This window comes from Elephas maximus, chromosome 26, assembly GCF_024166365.1.
Source record: "Elephas maximus indicus isolate mEleMax1 chromosome 26, mEleMax1 primary haplotype, whole genome shotgun sequence".
Lineage (NCBI taxonomy): Eukaryota > Metazoa > Chordata > Mammalia > Proboscidea > Elephantidae > Elephas > Elephas maximus.
Genome location: NC_064844.1, coordinates 1,686,485 through 1,699,748, shown reverse-complemented (window position 1 = coordinate 1,699,748; position 13,264 = coordinate 1,686,485). Strand labels below are relative to the sequence as shown.

Here is a 13,264-nt window from a genome sequence, read left to right as displayed (position 1 = left end):
TTATACAGTCTGAACGTATTTTATGAACTTTATTAATGTAGTCCAAATTGACACATAAAATAAAAACCTGCTTGATTTGAAATACTGTGAAAAGTGGGCACCAAGTTAAAATCTTTTTTTTTTTTTTAATCCTTGTAATAACAACACTACTGGCATAGTCATGACCCAAATGAAATGTGAACAAGCAGAAAGGTACTAAAGATCCTTGGTGATTAAATCTCACGCTAAAAAAGTGGCAAGGTGCCAGGCTGGGTCCAGCCTGATGCTAAATGCTTTTTATTGCACAAAGCTGGTACTACTGTATGTAAAAACAGACTTGGACTTGGGGTAAATTTTGTCAAATGCTTTCTTTGTGCAATAGAGGGTGTGAACAGACCAGCCAAAGTAGATTAAATTCACATCCACTGACGCAATCTTGGTGCATCTCCCTAGCTATGTTCACTGTTTCAGTTAAATTTAATATTTTCCCCCAAAGGAAAGCCAAACTTTTCCCCTTTCATACTGGCTAGTGTGCAAAGCCAGCACTCACTTGTTCTCCTTTATAAGCCCTGTCATTAAGAAATCATGAAAATCTGCACCCCAAGTTTTACCCTCCCACGTTAGCCAAGCTACACTGAGGCTGCAGTGTGAAATGATTTTCCAAGACTCCACAGTGTGCCACTGATGCACCCAACCTGAGCCCAGGTTCCCCGTCCTCACACTGCCCACGTCTCAACACCCATTTTCCAGCCCCTGGTCAGCTCCACAATTAAATGCCACGTTCAATAGGAGGAAGGTGTGCAAAACATATTTCAGATCCTTGAAAGTGAAAGGGACAACTTGCAAGACAACAAGGATGGGGCGATTTCAGAAATCACAGCACTGTTTTTTGTTTTTTTTTTTTTTAAGCCTTCACAGAGTCCACACAGAGAATGGGAGGGAGGCTGTCCCCTTCTGCTCCTGTTCTTGAAGTGAATACATATTTGTGTTCCCAATAAAAGGCCATTTTTACATTAAGTGTCTGTAACAGCAGGAGACAGAAAAACTAACACAGTCCTCACATCACACACAGGATGATCTTGATATCACGTGGACCTATTCTCCAAACTATTATTTATAAAAGACCACTAGGAAAACGCACAATACATCTTTTCTGTGTCACCAAAAGGGTAAGGTCTGAAGAACTTTGGGATCTTCTACATGTTGGGGTTTTGATTTTTTTTTTTTTTTTTTTTTTTTTTTTTGGCTTTCGAAGTAAATTTAGCAGCCATGCGGGCCACTGTGTTTAATTAAGCTTTCAAAAGTCCTGACAATGCCAACAATTGTAAGGCACTTCTGCGGCTCAATCACGCAATCACTGTGACAGTTCTATTTACAATTTGTCTTAGAAAGAGTTTCTCCGACATTGTACTTTGACAAAACATCCAAGCTGCCAGTTCACAACCCTTCTCTGTCTTATTTACAAATACAGAGTGTATGTAGGACTCCCAGTCTCAGGAACAGGAGTCTCTGGGTAATGGCCCCACGAACACATACCTGGCTCCCTATGAAAATCCCAGATACTTAACAGAAGACAATATGCTTTCTTCTCTGGATTCTGAAGGTGAATTGAAAACTTCACTAGTATGTTGTAAATGTTATCCAAATGCCATGATAAAAATTCACTTCAAGGGTCAGTAATTTTTTTTTTTTATCCAGAACCAACACAAATACAGAGAAACGCAAAATAAGTACTCATAACAGGATACTACAATGTATAGTCTCATTTACAATTACACAAACACACACTCCAGTTGAGTCTGAGCTAAGAAAGAATCAGAACGGATACAAAAAGAAAAGGCAGGTGGCTTTCCGAAATTCTGAAAAGCGTAAGTTTGTTATACTCGGTTCACCTTTAAGTAACAAGCTGATTTATTTCCTTTTTGAAAGAATATTTTTCCCTTCATTAGAGAGTCTGTCTTTACATATTACCATCTAGATAGGAGCTGTATTTTCTAGGCAAGTAATTTCTAAATATCCTGATACAAATGTCTATTGCACATGATTTTAATGGGAAAAAATGTTATCTATCAGTAGTAGTAGCCTATACTACATTTTTTTTTGCCTTTACTACATTTTATTAAGATTTGTCATATTTTCTCCCATCCTCTCATAAAGCTAACTTTACAATAACCCAACTCCAATTTAAAGATTTCTATGTACAGTAAGCCAAAACCTCAAATCTGACCCTGCAGGATAATATATACATTTTTTTTTTTTTTTTTTGCCTTTTCCATAAGTCAGCAGCAGCTTCACATTTGCTAACCCTTGATGAATATTTCCCCCATCGTAATATATGAGCCCAGAAAGCAAAACAAAACCCTATTGAAAACCCTGACTGCAGTCAAACGCTGCTGCTATCTGATGGTGACCATCTGACACTACATACTGATGACCTGGGCCCACACGCCATAACCTGCTAATTTCCGGAGAAATTAACATCACTTCAATAGTAATAACAGATCACAATCACACAGCATTTTGAATAAAGGGAAACAATGAAAAAAAAGTAGCCTGATGAATGTATTGGTGTGCAGATGAATACGTTCTTGTGGGAGAAGTGGTGAAGCACACATACCTATCTACTCGCCAGGTAAAAAGCACCCTCCCTAAAAGATGCTCACCTTTGAGAGGCCTGTGTACTGTCAGAACGCACACCACCTCACTGCCGTTACCCCCTTCTCCCATTTGAAAGCCCTGAAAGCTTGATTCATCTGAGGAAGACTGTCACTGTTAGAGTCCTGCTTCCTGCCTATACAATGACAGGGATCACACAGTCAGCTCAAATCCAACTTATATCACTTTAATAAAGCCTTCCCTACACAGCCCACTCCAGTGGCTACCTTTTATGTGGTTGCCAGATATATTCTTCTGGAGATTCATCAGTGTATCTCTTTCCCAATACCGAGCACTCCTTCTCCTTTCTTTCCAGGAACACAATTCAAATATCTACAGAATGATGACTGTTATTGCTGCCTCCTCATCAGGAAAAGAAAAGCAGACTCAGAACCATGGGGACGCGCCCTTAGAGAAACGGGCTGGGCGTACACAGCCGTCTTCCAGAACTTGCTGCAGGAGCACCTGGAGGCCAGAGCATGGTCGTTTGTGTGCTACGGCCGAATGTTAATTTCACCACAGGAAACTCTTAATTCGTGACTGTGAATTAAGACAAGTCATGACTCCAGTTACTGACTTACACTTTGGGATGTGACCATGCTATTTATGTCCAGCCAATTCCAGGGTGGGAAAAGATGATTAAACACAATAAAAGGAATCAAGACTTTGTAATTATTCGGGCATGAGAGGTTTACTCTGCCTGGGTCACAGCACTTGGCCACTCACTGAATATCTCAGCTACCTTAGATGGCTTTTCTTCTCAATAAAATTATGTAGTATTATGCCTATAAAATATATTTAAATTTTTCTTCTTTTTTTAACTTGCTTCTCAGGGCTCTGTTACTGCAAACAGAGCTCTTAAAAAAAAAAAAAAAAAAAAAAGCATAACCTTTAAGATCACCATGAAGTTAAAGAAAATATATTTTCTTTCCATACACAGATTCACAACTGTAACAGGAAAAAGCCTTAAAATAGGGCCTTCCCCCACCTTCTAGATCCCTCCTCACAGTACAGAGGCATAGAATTTTTGAGCTGGTTATCTGAGACTGAATAACCTACTTGGGACCTGAGTAAGAAGTATGGTTTTAATTCTTGCTTGACAGACACTGTGTTTTGTCTTTTAAACGAGCAGCTCGATATGTAAATACGATGTTACATCATGCAAGTGTTACTCCATATTTGGTGATTTAGCAAGGCTTTGGATCTACGAAGACGACAAATCCCCTTCCGCTCGCTCTTACTTCATTAATCATGCCTTACACTTCTGTTCATTTTCCTTCTAGTCACAGACGGCACATGGAAATGGTCACCGCCATATCCTACTGGGGGGTGCTGGGGCGCCTGGGGTGGGGGATGTTAACCTACGTGTCACATAAACTACATGTGGTGGATTCCACCAAAACACTTAGCAAATGCAGCTTGCCTGGTAGCCTATTTCTCATTTCACTCAATGAAAAGTATCTGTGTGTTACTACAGGAAGCATTAAAAAAAAAAGAGAGAAAGAAAATGCCACGTTTGATTTTAATGATCGACTTCCAGAGAGGGAGAAAGAATATGACATTCAATCCCCTCAGGACCACCGACCTATTACGGTTCAACTCAGTGGTCAAGCTAGGTAGGAGAGACAAGTTCCAGGGTATCAATGGATCACAAGCACTTCTTTCCCTAAAACGGAACGAGCCTTCTGCCTTTGGGGGGGGGGGGCAGGTGGAGGAAAGCCACTGGTAGCATGTCATTTCTGTCACCACAGAACCTGCCTTCACTTCGTCTTATGTGTTAAATCACGGCTGTTTCATGAAAAAACAATGTTTTCGGGGTCACTACGTGCTGCTGCTGTTTATCCCTCAGAAGAGGGAACTGGAGTCCCTCTGTTACCCTTTCATTCCTTTTCCCCTGAGCTGCTGAGACACCCACACACCTAAGCTATCTGTCTGCTAAAATTAAGCCAAGGAGGGACAGCTATTGAATGCGTGGATGTGTTTGTCCAGGAGACTTTTTCCACGGTGTTAGAGCAGACACAGTGGAAGTCTGGACTGGACATTTGTAAGGGTGACATGCGGTTGTGTAAACCACAAACAAAATCAAGATACATCTGTCAAAGCCACATCAGAGGCAGGAGAGAGCGCAGAGAAGCATTTATCATCTAGCTGAGGAGGCAGGCTGCAGGGAGCGGCCGTTCCTGTCAAACCAACCTTTTGAAATTTCCAACATGCCCTTAAACTTTCCGAGTAAGCATGTCTGTGCGCTTCAGCAACTGCCCAGTCGAAAATGGCATCTTAAAGTCAAGGTCACGGTGTCATCCCACCGTGGGGCTGTGTTTAATTACAGCCCCATACAGGCTGACAGCCAGTATGGATCCAAGGCTAGTCCTGAGGCTTGGTTAACTCTTTCCACCCTCTCCAAGCCACCCAGCCAGCGCACCCCACTTCGGGAAGCCCAGGGACTAACTGCACCCCCAGGGAGGCTAACATGGCATTCTGAGACAAACAGATCCCTGGCCAAACTGTAGACGCCTATGTGGCCACTTTGCCTCTGGCCTGTCACCAAGCCTGAGAGTGGGCTAGGTGTAGAAATGGTCAACACTTAAAAATTAGAAAAGAGGAAAAAAGAAAATGAATTCAGAATCAGCAGACTCAGAGAGAGGGTGTCAGGTGTGTGCACCTACCCTGCCTACAACTGACTCAGTGAGGTGGAAAATGTTTATTTTTCTCTGTGCTGAACGTCAACCACAGGCACCATCATGTTCACACCACAGGGCTGCCTGGACACTGGCACGGAGAGAGAGAGAGAGAGCACCTCACCACTCCTTAGTGCTCGGAAACAGCAACTCTGAAAATGAAAAGAAAGCATGCAAACGGCTTTTCCCCTTGCATCTCGTTTACCTGCTATGTGTTCCTGTTTGGGGCAGATTCCTCTAGATGACGTTGACAAACAATCGTCATCCTCTGGTGTGACCTGGATGCCAACCTCCACAGGATTGGATGCTTTTTTCATCTCGATTGGCGAAGGGGAAGGTGGCTTATCCACAGCTTTTTCTAAGCAGAGGCTGCCATTGCATTGTTTCCGTTTGTGCTCGATAAAAATAAGAATGTCCCCCAATGGGAAGTTCATCTGGCACTGCCCACAGGTGAGGAGGTCATGGTCCCCTTCTAGCGCTCCCAACGGGCCGTGGTCTGGTTCATCATCTGTAAGAATGGCTTCAAGTGGTTCGGCTGTAGTTGGAGAAACAAAAGCACAGTTATTAGAGTGCTGAAGAGGAGAGAAAAGGGGAAAAATACTTTCTCAAGCCCATCCCCACCCACCACATTATGTCAAGTGTTTCTAGGATCCACCACATGGCACTCAGAAAACTAGGCACACAAAATGTACAAGGTTGTGGAGGTTCTCAACAAGAAAGCCGATTTATCAATGAGGCCAATCGCCCTAAACTTAAAAAAATCTGACTTGCATAACTCTACAGAGAAATCACACACACACACTACAAATGTGTCTGGTTTGTAAGTTCAGGAAAAAGAAATGTGATTATTAAATAAATAGTTAACACAGGGGCATAAAGAAAGCTTAAAGAAGAACTACCAAAAAAAAAAAAAAAAACTAACAGTGAAAATTACATTTGTTTCCTTTTTTTCCCTATTTGTTTTTATAGATTAAGTTGTCTACTGTGCCAAACAAAAAAAGGGGAGATGAATAAATACACGCTAACATCCTTTGCGTATGAATCTACATACTCCTAGATGTACAGAACGTCGTAGCTCCCTAAATTAGAAAGCCACTACACATCACACAGAATCTGTGCCACATTTACACCACGGTAATAAGAAAACGACTCCATTCACCTGAATAATCATCGTCGCCCAGCATAATTCACACTGCCAAAAACTCTCCTGATCTCACTCTCAGCAGTGCCACCAAATCAAAGAAATACCAGATTCACTGGCGATTCTTCTCAGACACATTAGCTAAAAGGGATACTTTTCAGTACTTAAGAAAATAAGCCAATTAGTCATTTTTTCATTCCGAAGAAAGGAATGCCTAAAATATTCTAAACATGTTTGCACTTGATGGCCCCCATCACATAAAAATCAGTATGGTCAAGGAAATGCCACATTTCAGAACAAGGCTGAGAAGTCCTTTCTTTAGACTTGAAATACTTCGCCTAATGTTGTCAAAGTTGCCTAATTTTCTGAATGAGCTCCAAAATGCTTCATTATGGAGCTATTTCTGCTCACATAATCACCAGCGGATGCTACAACAAGGTAGACATGTCTTTCTTTCCTGTTTCATTTTTTTTTTAACTTTGTATCAAAATACTCCAGCATCTATTTGAACAGCTTCTGTCATTTTTTAACCTTCCAGAGAGGAAATCAGAGTTGGCTAAGCCTCTGCCCCTGAAACTTTATGTTTACTGTATCCAAAAAAAAAAAAAAAAAAAATCACAAAATAACAAAACATATCCAGGGTGCTGCCAGTTAATAAAACTGAAGCAGAAAATGTACAAGTCTTAAACAGTTAATCAGTCTGACCTTCTTTAGCAAGCTGCCAATTTCACATTTAATGAACTTAAAGCCACAGAGAATCAAAAAATAGATTTTAATTTGAGTGTAGAATATTGGAACAGATTTTGATAAAGTGCAAAAAATCCAGTGAACTCAGGTTAAATTTATTTCGACCCTACTCAGGCTGAATATTGAGGGGGAAGATCTGGGGTAACTCCCAGACGTGCTGGGTGAAATAATATTGAGAGCCCTGCATAGCTGCACCTGTGCTCAACTAGGGCATGTCGTAATTTCTAGCCTCTGGTACTCCTCCTACTTTAACATAAGGTCACCACAGGGATATGAAGGTTATATTCCAGCTGAGAGCGACAGCCAGGTAAGCACTAACGCTACTTTGCCCAACATACTGACCAAAAGACAAATAAAGAATCCACATGCATACTTTTCAAACAGAAGGTGACAAATGGAAGTGCTTCCACATTGTGCCTCTGTCATTTTTCTCCTGCGTTTGCTTTCATTTTGACTAACTGAAGAGTTGAATAGGGAAGTCCTTCTTCAAGATCCCTGCTATCTGGATTAACCATTTTTAAGCACAGATTGACAAACGTGAGGTTTTGTTGTTGTCGTTCAGCCTTCACTACAAGTTCTGAGGTTTACAGATTAAAGAAAGACTCAGGAAAAAATATTTTATTTCATTACAGTTAGTAGTACCTGGAGCCTTTGCAAAAAAAAAAAAAATTTTTTAATTCAGTGTTAAGGTTTTTTTTTATTATTATTATTTAAATTTCCAAGGCCTGATACATTCCTGAAAACAGAACTATTATTTAGGAGCAAAAGGAGATACTCTCCTGGGAATCAAAATAGTTAAAGGTAACGCGGTACAAAACCAGACTTGGTTAAAGTCTTCTAAACGTAGCGACTGAACTGATTTACAATCAAAACCAGGAAATGAAGTGGTAATTCAGAGGTTGCTGATTACAACTCCACATTTCACCTAATTAATTTTATAGGAGGCAAAGTTCTTGAAAATAACAAGATGATCAAATGTACAGATATAAAACCTGTAACCTCAACATTTTCTACGCTCTTAACGTAAATTATTGCTAATTAACAAGAATTATACCCTAACGTCTGAAAGACGTATAACATCAGGTTCTCTGCGAAACATTTGGCTAGTGATGTTCAGAGAAATACCAAAACGTGTTTTTACTACGGCTGCTCTATTATTATTTAAAATGAGACCAAGTGGGGCACAAAGAAAATAGGAAAATACAATTGTCCTGGTATAGTCTATTGCTTTGCACTGACATCCCTTCTCAGTGGCAATCAGCATTTCCTTTCTGGGCATCTGATAATTTCTCTGTATTTTAATGCAAATTCCTCTTTCCCTAAACACATTTCTAACCTCAGCCATTTTACCCCCTCCCTCAATTCCATCCTCCTTCGCCCCCACGACGCCTCGGTACCCAAGCTCCGGCTGAGCTCCGGCTACAAAGCGGGGAGTCCTGGACAGAAGTGGAAGGAGTGGGCAAATAACCACAATAATTAGCCGCGAATTCTCCCTACGAGGGAGAAACGGGGGGGGGGGAAATTTGCTTCTGCGTTCAAACAGCAAGGCAGACTGAAAGGTCTCAATGCCCCAGCGCCAGACTGAGAGCTCCTTCCTCCTTCTGCAGTTGCAAAGAAATTAAAAAAAAAAAAAAAAGAGCCTTAGAAGAAATGTAGGAAAGGAGTGAGGGAAATGGGGTCTGCTGGGGAGGGGAAAGGAAAAGGGAGAGATGTCTCCGAGTTTGCTTTCCAAGTCCTTCCCTTGGGTTGTCTTAGCGGTGTAAGGAGGCAAAGCGAGGCTGAAACGCTGAGGTACAGAGTGGAAAAGCAAAGACACAAAAGCGAAGACGGGGGCGGCAGGCGGGGCAGGGGGCCCGGGGCAGGGGCCCGGCGAGGTGGGCTGTGCGGGCTGTGAAGTGGGGCGCCGCGGCGCAGGCACAAAGCGGGCCGCGCTCGCTGCGAACACGTGCGGCGGGGCGGCGGGGCGCGGGCAGGGGGACGGCGGGCAACCAAGGCCCGACTGCTGCCTCCCCGCCCGGCCGCGGGGCCACGGCTCCCCGGGCCAACGGTTGGCGAAAAGGGAAGTGGTTTGGAAAACTCGGCTGGGTAACCCGGTGCGGCCTCGGCGTCGCCGCACACAACTCACACGCGGATCCCGAAATTCGTCCTGTGTCCACACGCTCACACTCTCTACTTTGGGGAATCTCCGCAAAAGCGCCCCCCCACTGCAAGTCCGGGCCCGGGTGTGCGCGCGGCTGCGGCGGTAATTCACTATTAATGACGCTGCTTGCCCGCATCGTTCTGATGGTAACTATTACTATTGTTGTCATTTTGGGCTCCGAGGCAAAGACTGCGGGGGGCGGGGGGGAGGGGCTCGGGCTGCGGGGCGCAGGGGCGAGCCTGCCACGGCTGCCGGGGTCCGCGCTTTTCGCAGGGTGAGGGGACGGAAGAAGTGGACCCGGAGACCAAGCGCAAACTTGCCACATCCCGCCCTTTGGCTGTGCCCCGAAGCCCGGGCGCACACACCGCCTTTCCTCCCTTCCAAAAACGGCCGCCCTGAAAGAAAGCGAAATCCGCACCCCACTCCGCGCCCGGCGCGCGCCTGTCTCCGGGGCTTGTGCAGGGGGCGGTGTCGGCCGCGCGCTCGGGCGTTTCTCTGGGGCCCTGGCCAGAAGCATTTTTAAAGTCAAAATGAAGAACAAAGACATAAGGGGTGACGGGGGAGAAAGGGAATTCTGCCTAACCGTCCGTGCCCCCCACCCCCACCCTCGCCAAGCGCGTCCCTCTCCAGCCCAAAGAAAAGCAAAGTAGGGGGTGGGGGAGGCTCTGGTACAGGTTCAAGTTCGCTGAGCTTTCTCGGTCTTGTTCTGCCTCCTAGCGACCGAATGGCTCATTCAGCCAGAGAAGAGAAGAGCTGGGGGCGGGGGGTAGGGGTCCTGAGATCCGGGATGGCCCCCGGCCCCTCTGTGCACCCAGAAAATGAGGAAAGAAGCGACCCCCGCCCCCACCCACTGACCCCTTAACCTAGTGCCTGCACCAGGACTGGGGGGAGAGGAGGGCTAAGCCTCCCAGCCTGGAGTATCGGGGACGGACTCCGGGGGCGGCGAAGCAGCCGGACTGCACGCCCCAGTCAGTCCTTGGAGCCCCAGTGCAACCTTCCAAAGACAGGCCCGGCTTTCCCAAGTCCTGCGCACTCTGCCCTTCCTTCCCGCCCGTACCTGGCCGGGCTGTAACTTCACACCGCCGCGCGCCGCGTCTGCTCCGCATCCGGCGCGGCCGGGGGAGTAGGGGGCGGGGGAGAGAGGCGAGGGAGGGATGCGCGGGGGTGGGGAGAGGGAGGGCCCCGCAACGTGCTTGGGCTGGGGAGGGGGGAGGAGAGCGGGGGAGCTTCCGAAGTGTATGACAAGTTTCAGGGCCCAGTGAAAAATGCAATTCCCTGTGCGCGCCCCCACCCCATCAAAAAATACATGACTGGGTATAAGTGGACCTTTAAAAATTGTATCAAAAATTAAAATGGGAGTCATGGAGAGGAGAGAACTGGCCTTCTCGTGCCTTTCTTTCCCTCGCTGCCAAACTTTCCTAAGTACCCACTACCTCACAGGAGCATTCAGTTAGCTGGGACCCCCCCTCCCCCCGCCTTATAAAGACTCACAAGGACCCCAGACAAAGTCAGGCCCAGGAAGTGGGCAAGAACCCAAAGGTGAAGGACGCGAGGTCCCGGAATAGAGCCCCGCAAAGGCATACCCGACCAGAGTTCTCCGTAGTCCTCCCCCACCTCACCCCGCCCCAGCCCGGGCCTGGCCCCGCTCCGGCACAGGGACCTGGTGGCCAGACCCGGGGTGGGAGTCGGGGGAGGAAGCGAATGCACGTGGTGACCTCCACCCCCTCCCCGCGGCCGAGAGCGGTGGACAAGAGACCTCTGGGGGTACAGCCGAGGGCAGGGGGCGCACGCAGAAACAAGCTTTTTCAGTTGCTTTGCAGAATAAAAATGCTTTGCAAAGCCGAGTTTCTCCCCAGCGGGTTTCGCAGTCGGGGAAGCCGGGAGGAGGTCTGGGCATTGTGCTGGGGGCGGGCGGGGACCTGGGGCCCTGCTGGCGCAGTCTCAGCGTGGCCTGCCGCCGTGCCCGGAGGGCGGGCGCCGGGCGCCGGGTGGGCGATCCCGGGAGGGGCCGGGGCGCGCCGAGGCCCAGCGAGGCCCCGGCCAGGCCCGGCCGCCGCCGCCGCCGCCCGCTCTGAGGCCGCGGCGCTGCGCTCGGTCCTCTGTCTGTTTGTTGGCAGGAGGCTCCCGCACACGCGGTGCTTGTAAACATTCAGACACGAGATTTTTCCCAATCAAAATCCACTTCCACTTTTTTTGAAAATCTTCCAAAAAATAGTAAGAGGAGGGAGTTCCTCGCTCCGTCTCAGTGCCGCCGGCGCTCTAAGTCTGCGAGTGAAGGGGTTTGGGGAAGGGGGTGATTGTAATTTTTTTTTCTCGGTTGGAGATGGTGAGATTTTTGCGGGGGGGGTGGGGAAGTCAAAGTGGAGAGCATTGCAGTCGAGGGCTGGCGGAGCGCTTGGCTTCTGCTTTTTGGGGCAAGAAATTTTACGTTCTCTTGCCTCGTTCAATTTAACTGTCTTTATCTTTTGCATGTCTACCCCTCGCCGCCTCGGAGGCTCGGCCGGGAGGGGAAGGCAGCGGCGAGCCGGGCGGCCACCCCGGGGCCCTCCCTCCCTCTCCCGCGCGCCCCCGGCCCGGGCCCCGGCCCTTCGGCCACAGCGGCGGCGCGGGAGGGCCAGCGCGAGGAGCTGGCACAAAAGGCAGCGGGACAAACACCCACCTCGGGCCGGAACAAAAGGCGGCAGCGCCGGCCGCGGCTGGCGTTCTCCCCGGCTCCCCAGCTCTCCCCGGCGCCGCGGCCCCCTCCCGCATGCCCTGGCTGACGCTGGCGGGGAAGCCTACTTTCCTCCCGGGTCACGCCGGCCCGCGAGCGCGCCGGCGTCCGAGGGCCGGCTCGCCTCTTCTCCCCCGGCATTGGTTTGTAGGCTGGGACCCCCCCCACACCCCGTTTTCCTGCGGGGAGTGGAAGCCACCCTCCTTTCCCCGCCGACTCCCTCCCCCAGGCTGGCGCGTGAGTTGTTCGCATCCTTAGCATTGTTCATTATTTTGCAAAACTGGGGGGTAAAACCACCGCATTCCTTTTCGACAAGAGAAATAAAGCAGCGGAAAGGAGGTAAGAGGAGGGGTGACTTTCTTTTTTAATTAAATAAAATTAAAAGGTGAATGCTATCCCAAAAGTGCACACGCGGCTAAGGTGCGAGACGGGACGAGGTTTCTTTCTTTCTTTTTTTTTTTTTTTTCCTTTTCCTTTAATCTCTTTTACTCCGACTCTCGGAGGTTTCCTCGTGAAAATAAAAAATGCACGCACACACCCCTCTCCCCCCTCGCTCTTGCGGCTCGTCCTGCGCGCTCTCGTGATTATTAATAATTATTATTACTATTATTGGGTTACTTACGCGAGAATTCCCGTTTGCTTAAGTGCTGGGGTTTGCCTTGCTTGCGGCGAGACATGTTGGGCTGCGGGGCGGGCGGCGGCGGCGGGCGGACGACGGCTCGGTTCACATCGGGAGAGCCGGGTTAGAAAGAAGGAGACTCCAGAGAAAATATCTTCATCAGTGCCTTTTGACATCCAAAATAAATTAGAAATAATACAAAGATGGCGCAGGGAAGATGAATTGTGGGAGAGCCGTCATGGCTTTTTTTTTTTTTTTTTAAGCAAAAAAAAAAAAAAAAAAGGAGAGAGAGAGAGGAGAGATAGAGGGAGAGAGAGAGATGAAAAAAAATGGCAAAAGCCCCCCTGAGCTGCAAGTTCAAGTGCGGACGTGACGTCCCTGCGAACTTGAACGTCAGGAGTCTGGATGGACAGAGACACACAAAACATGGGCAGGGCGAGCAGGAGAGAAGGGGAGGAGGGAAGGGGAAGCGCACACCAATGGACACACATCAGGGGCTGGACATGAAAAAGAGACCAGGACAAGCCAATGGCCAGTGCGGGGCGGGGGAGGCGCGGGCGGGGGGCTCGGCAGACGCCAGACGCGGCCCCCG

General features: G+C 47.9%; 1 protein-coding gene across 10 annotated transcripts in view; it reads right to left on the bottom strand.

Moving 5' to 3' along the window:
• BCL11A (BCL11 transcription factor A) overlaps window positions 1–13,264 on the bottom strand; it is a 107,645-nt gene that overhangs the window by 94,271 nt on the left and 110 nt on the right. For 7 of the 10 annotated variants that reach the window (XM_049870191.1, XM_049870189.1, XM_049870192.1 and 4 more), the window contains exons 1-2: window positions 12,676–12,859; window positions 5,518–5,847 (exon numbers count right to left, since the gene is read on the bottom strand). In XM_049870191.1, the coding sequence (XP_049726148.1) occupies window positions 5,518–5,847; window positions 12,676–12,730 (385 nt within the window). In that variant the 5' untranslated portion in view covers window positions 12,731–12,859. Of the gene's footprint in view, window positions 1–5,517; window positions 5,848–10,397; window positions 10,448–12,675; window positions 13,078–13,264 lie in introns of those variants that run through there. The other 3 variants (XM_049870183.1, XM_049870185.1, XM_049870184.1) reach the window with 3 other exon arrangements.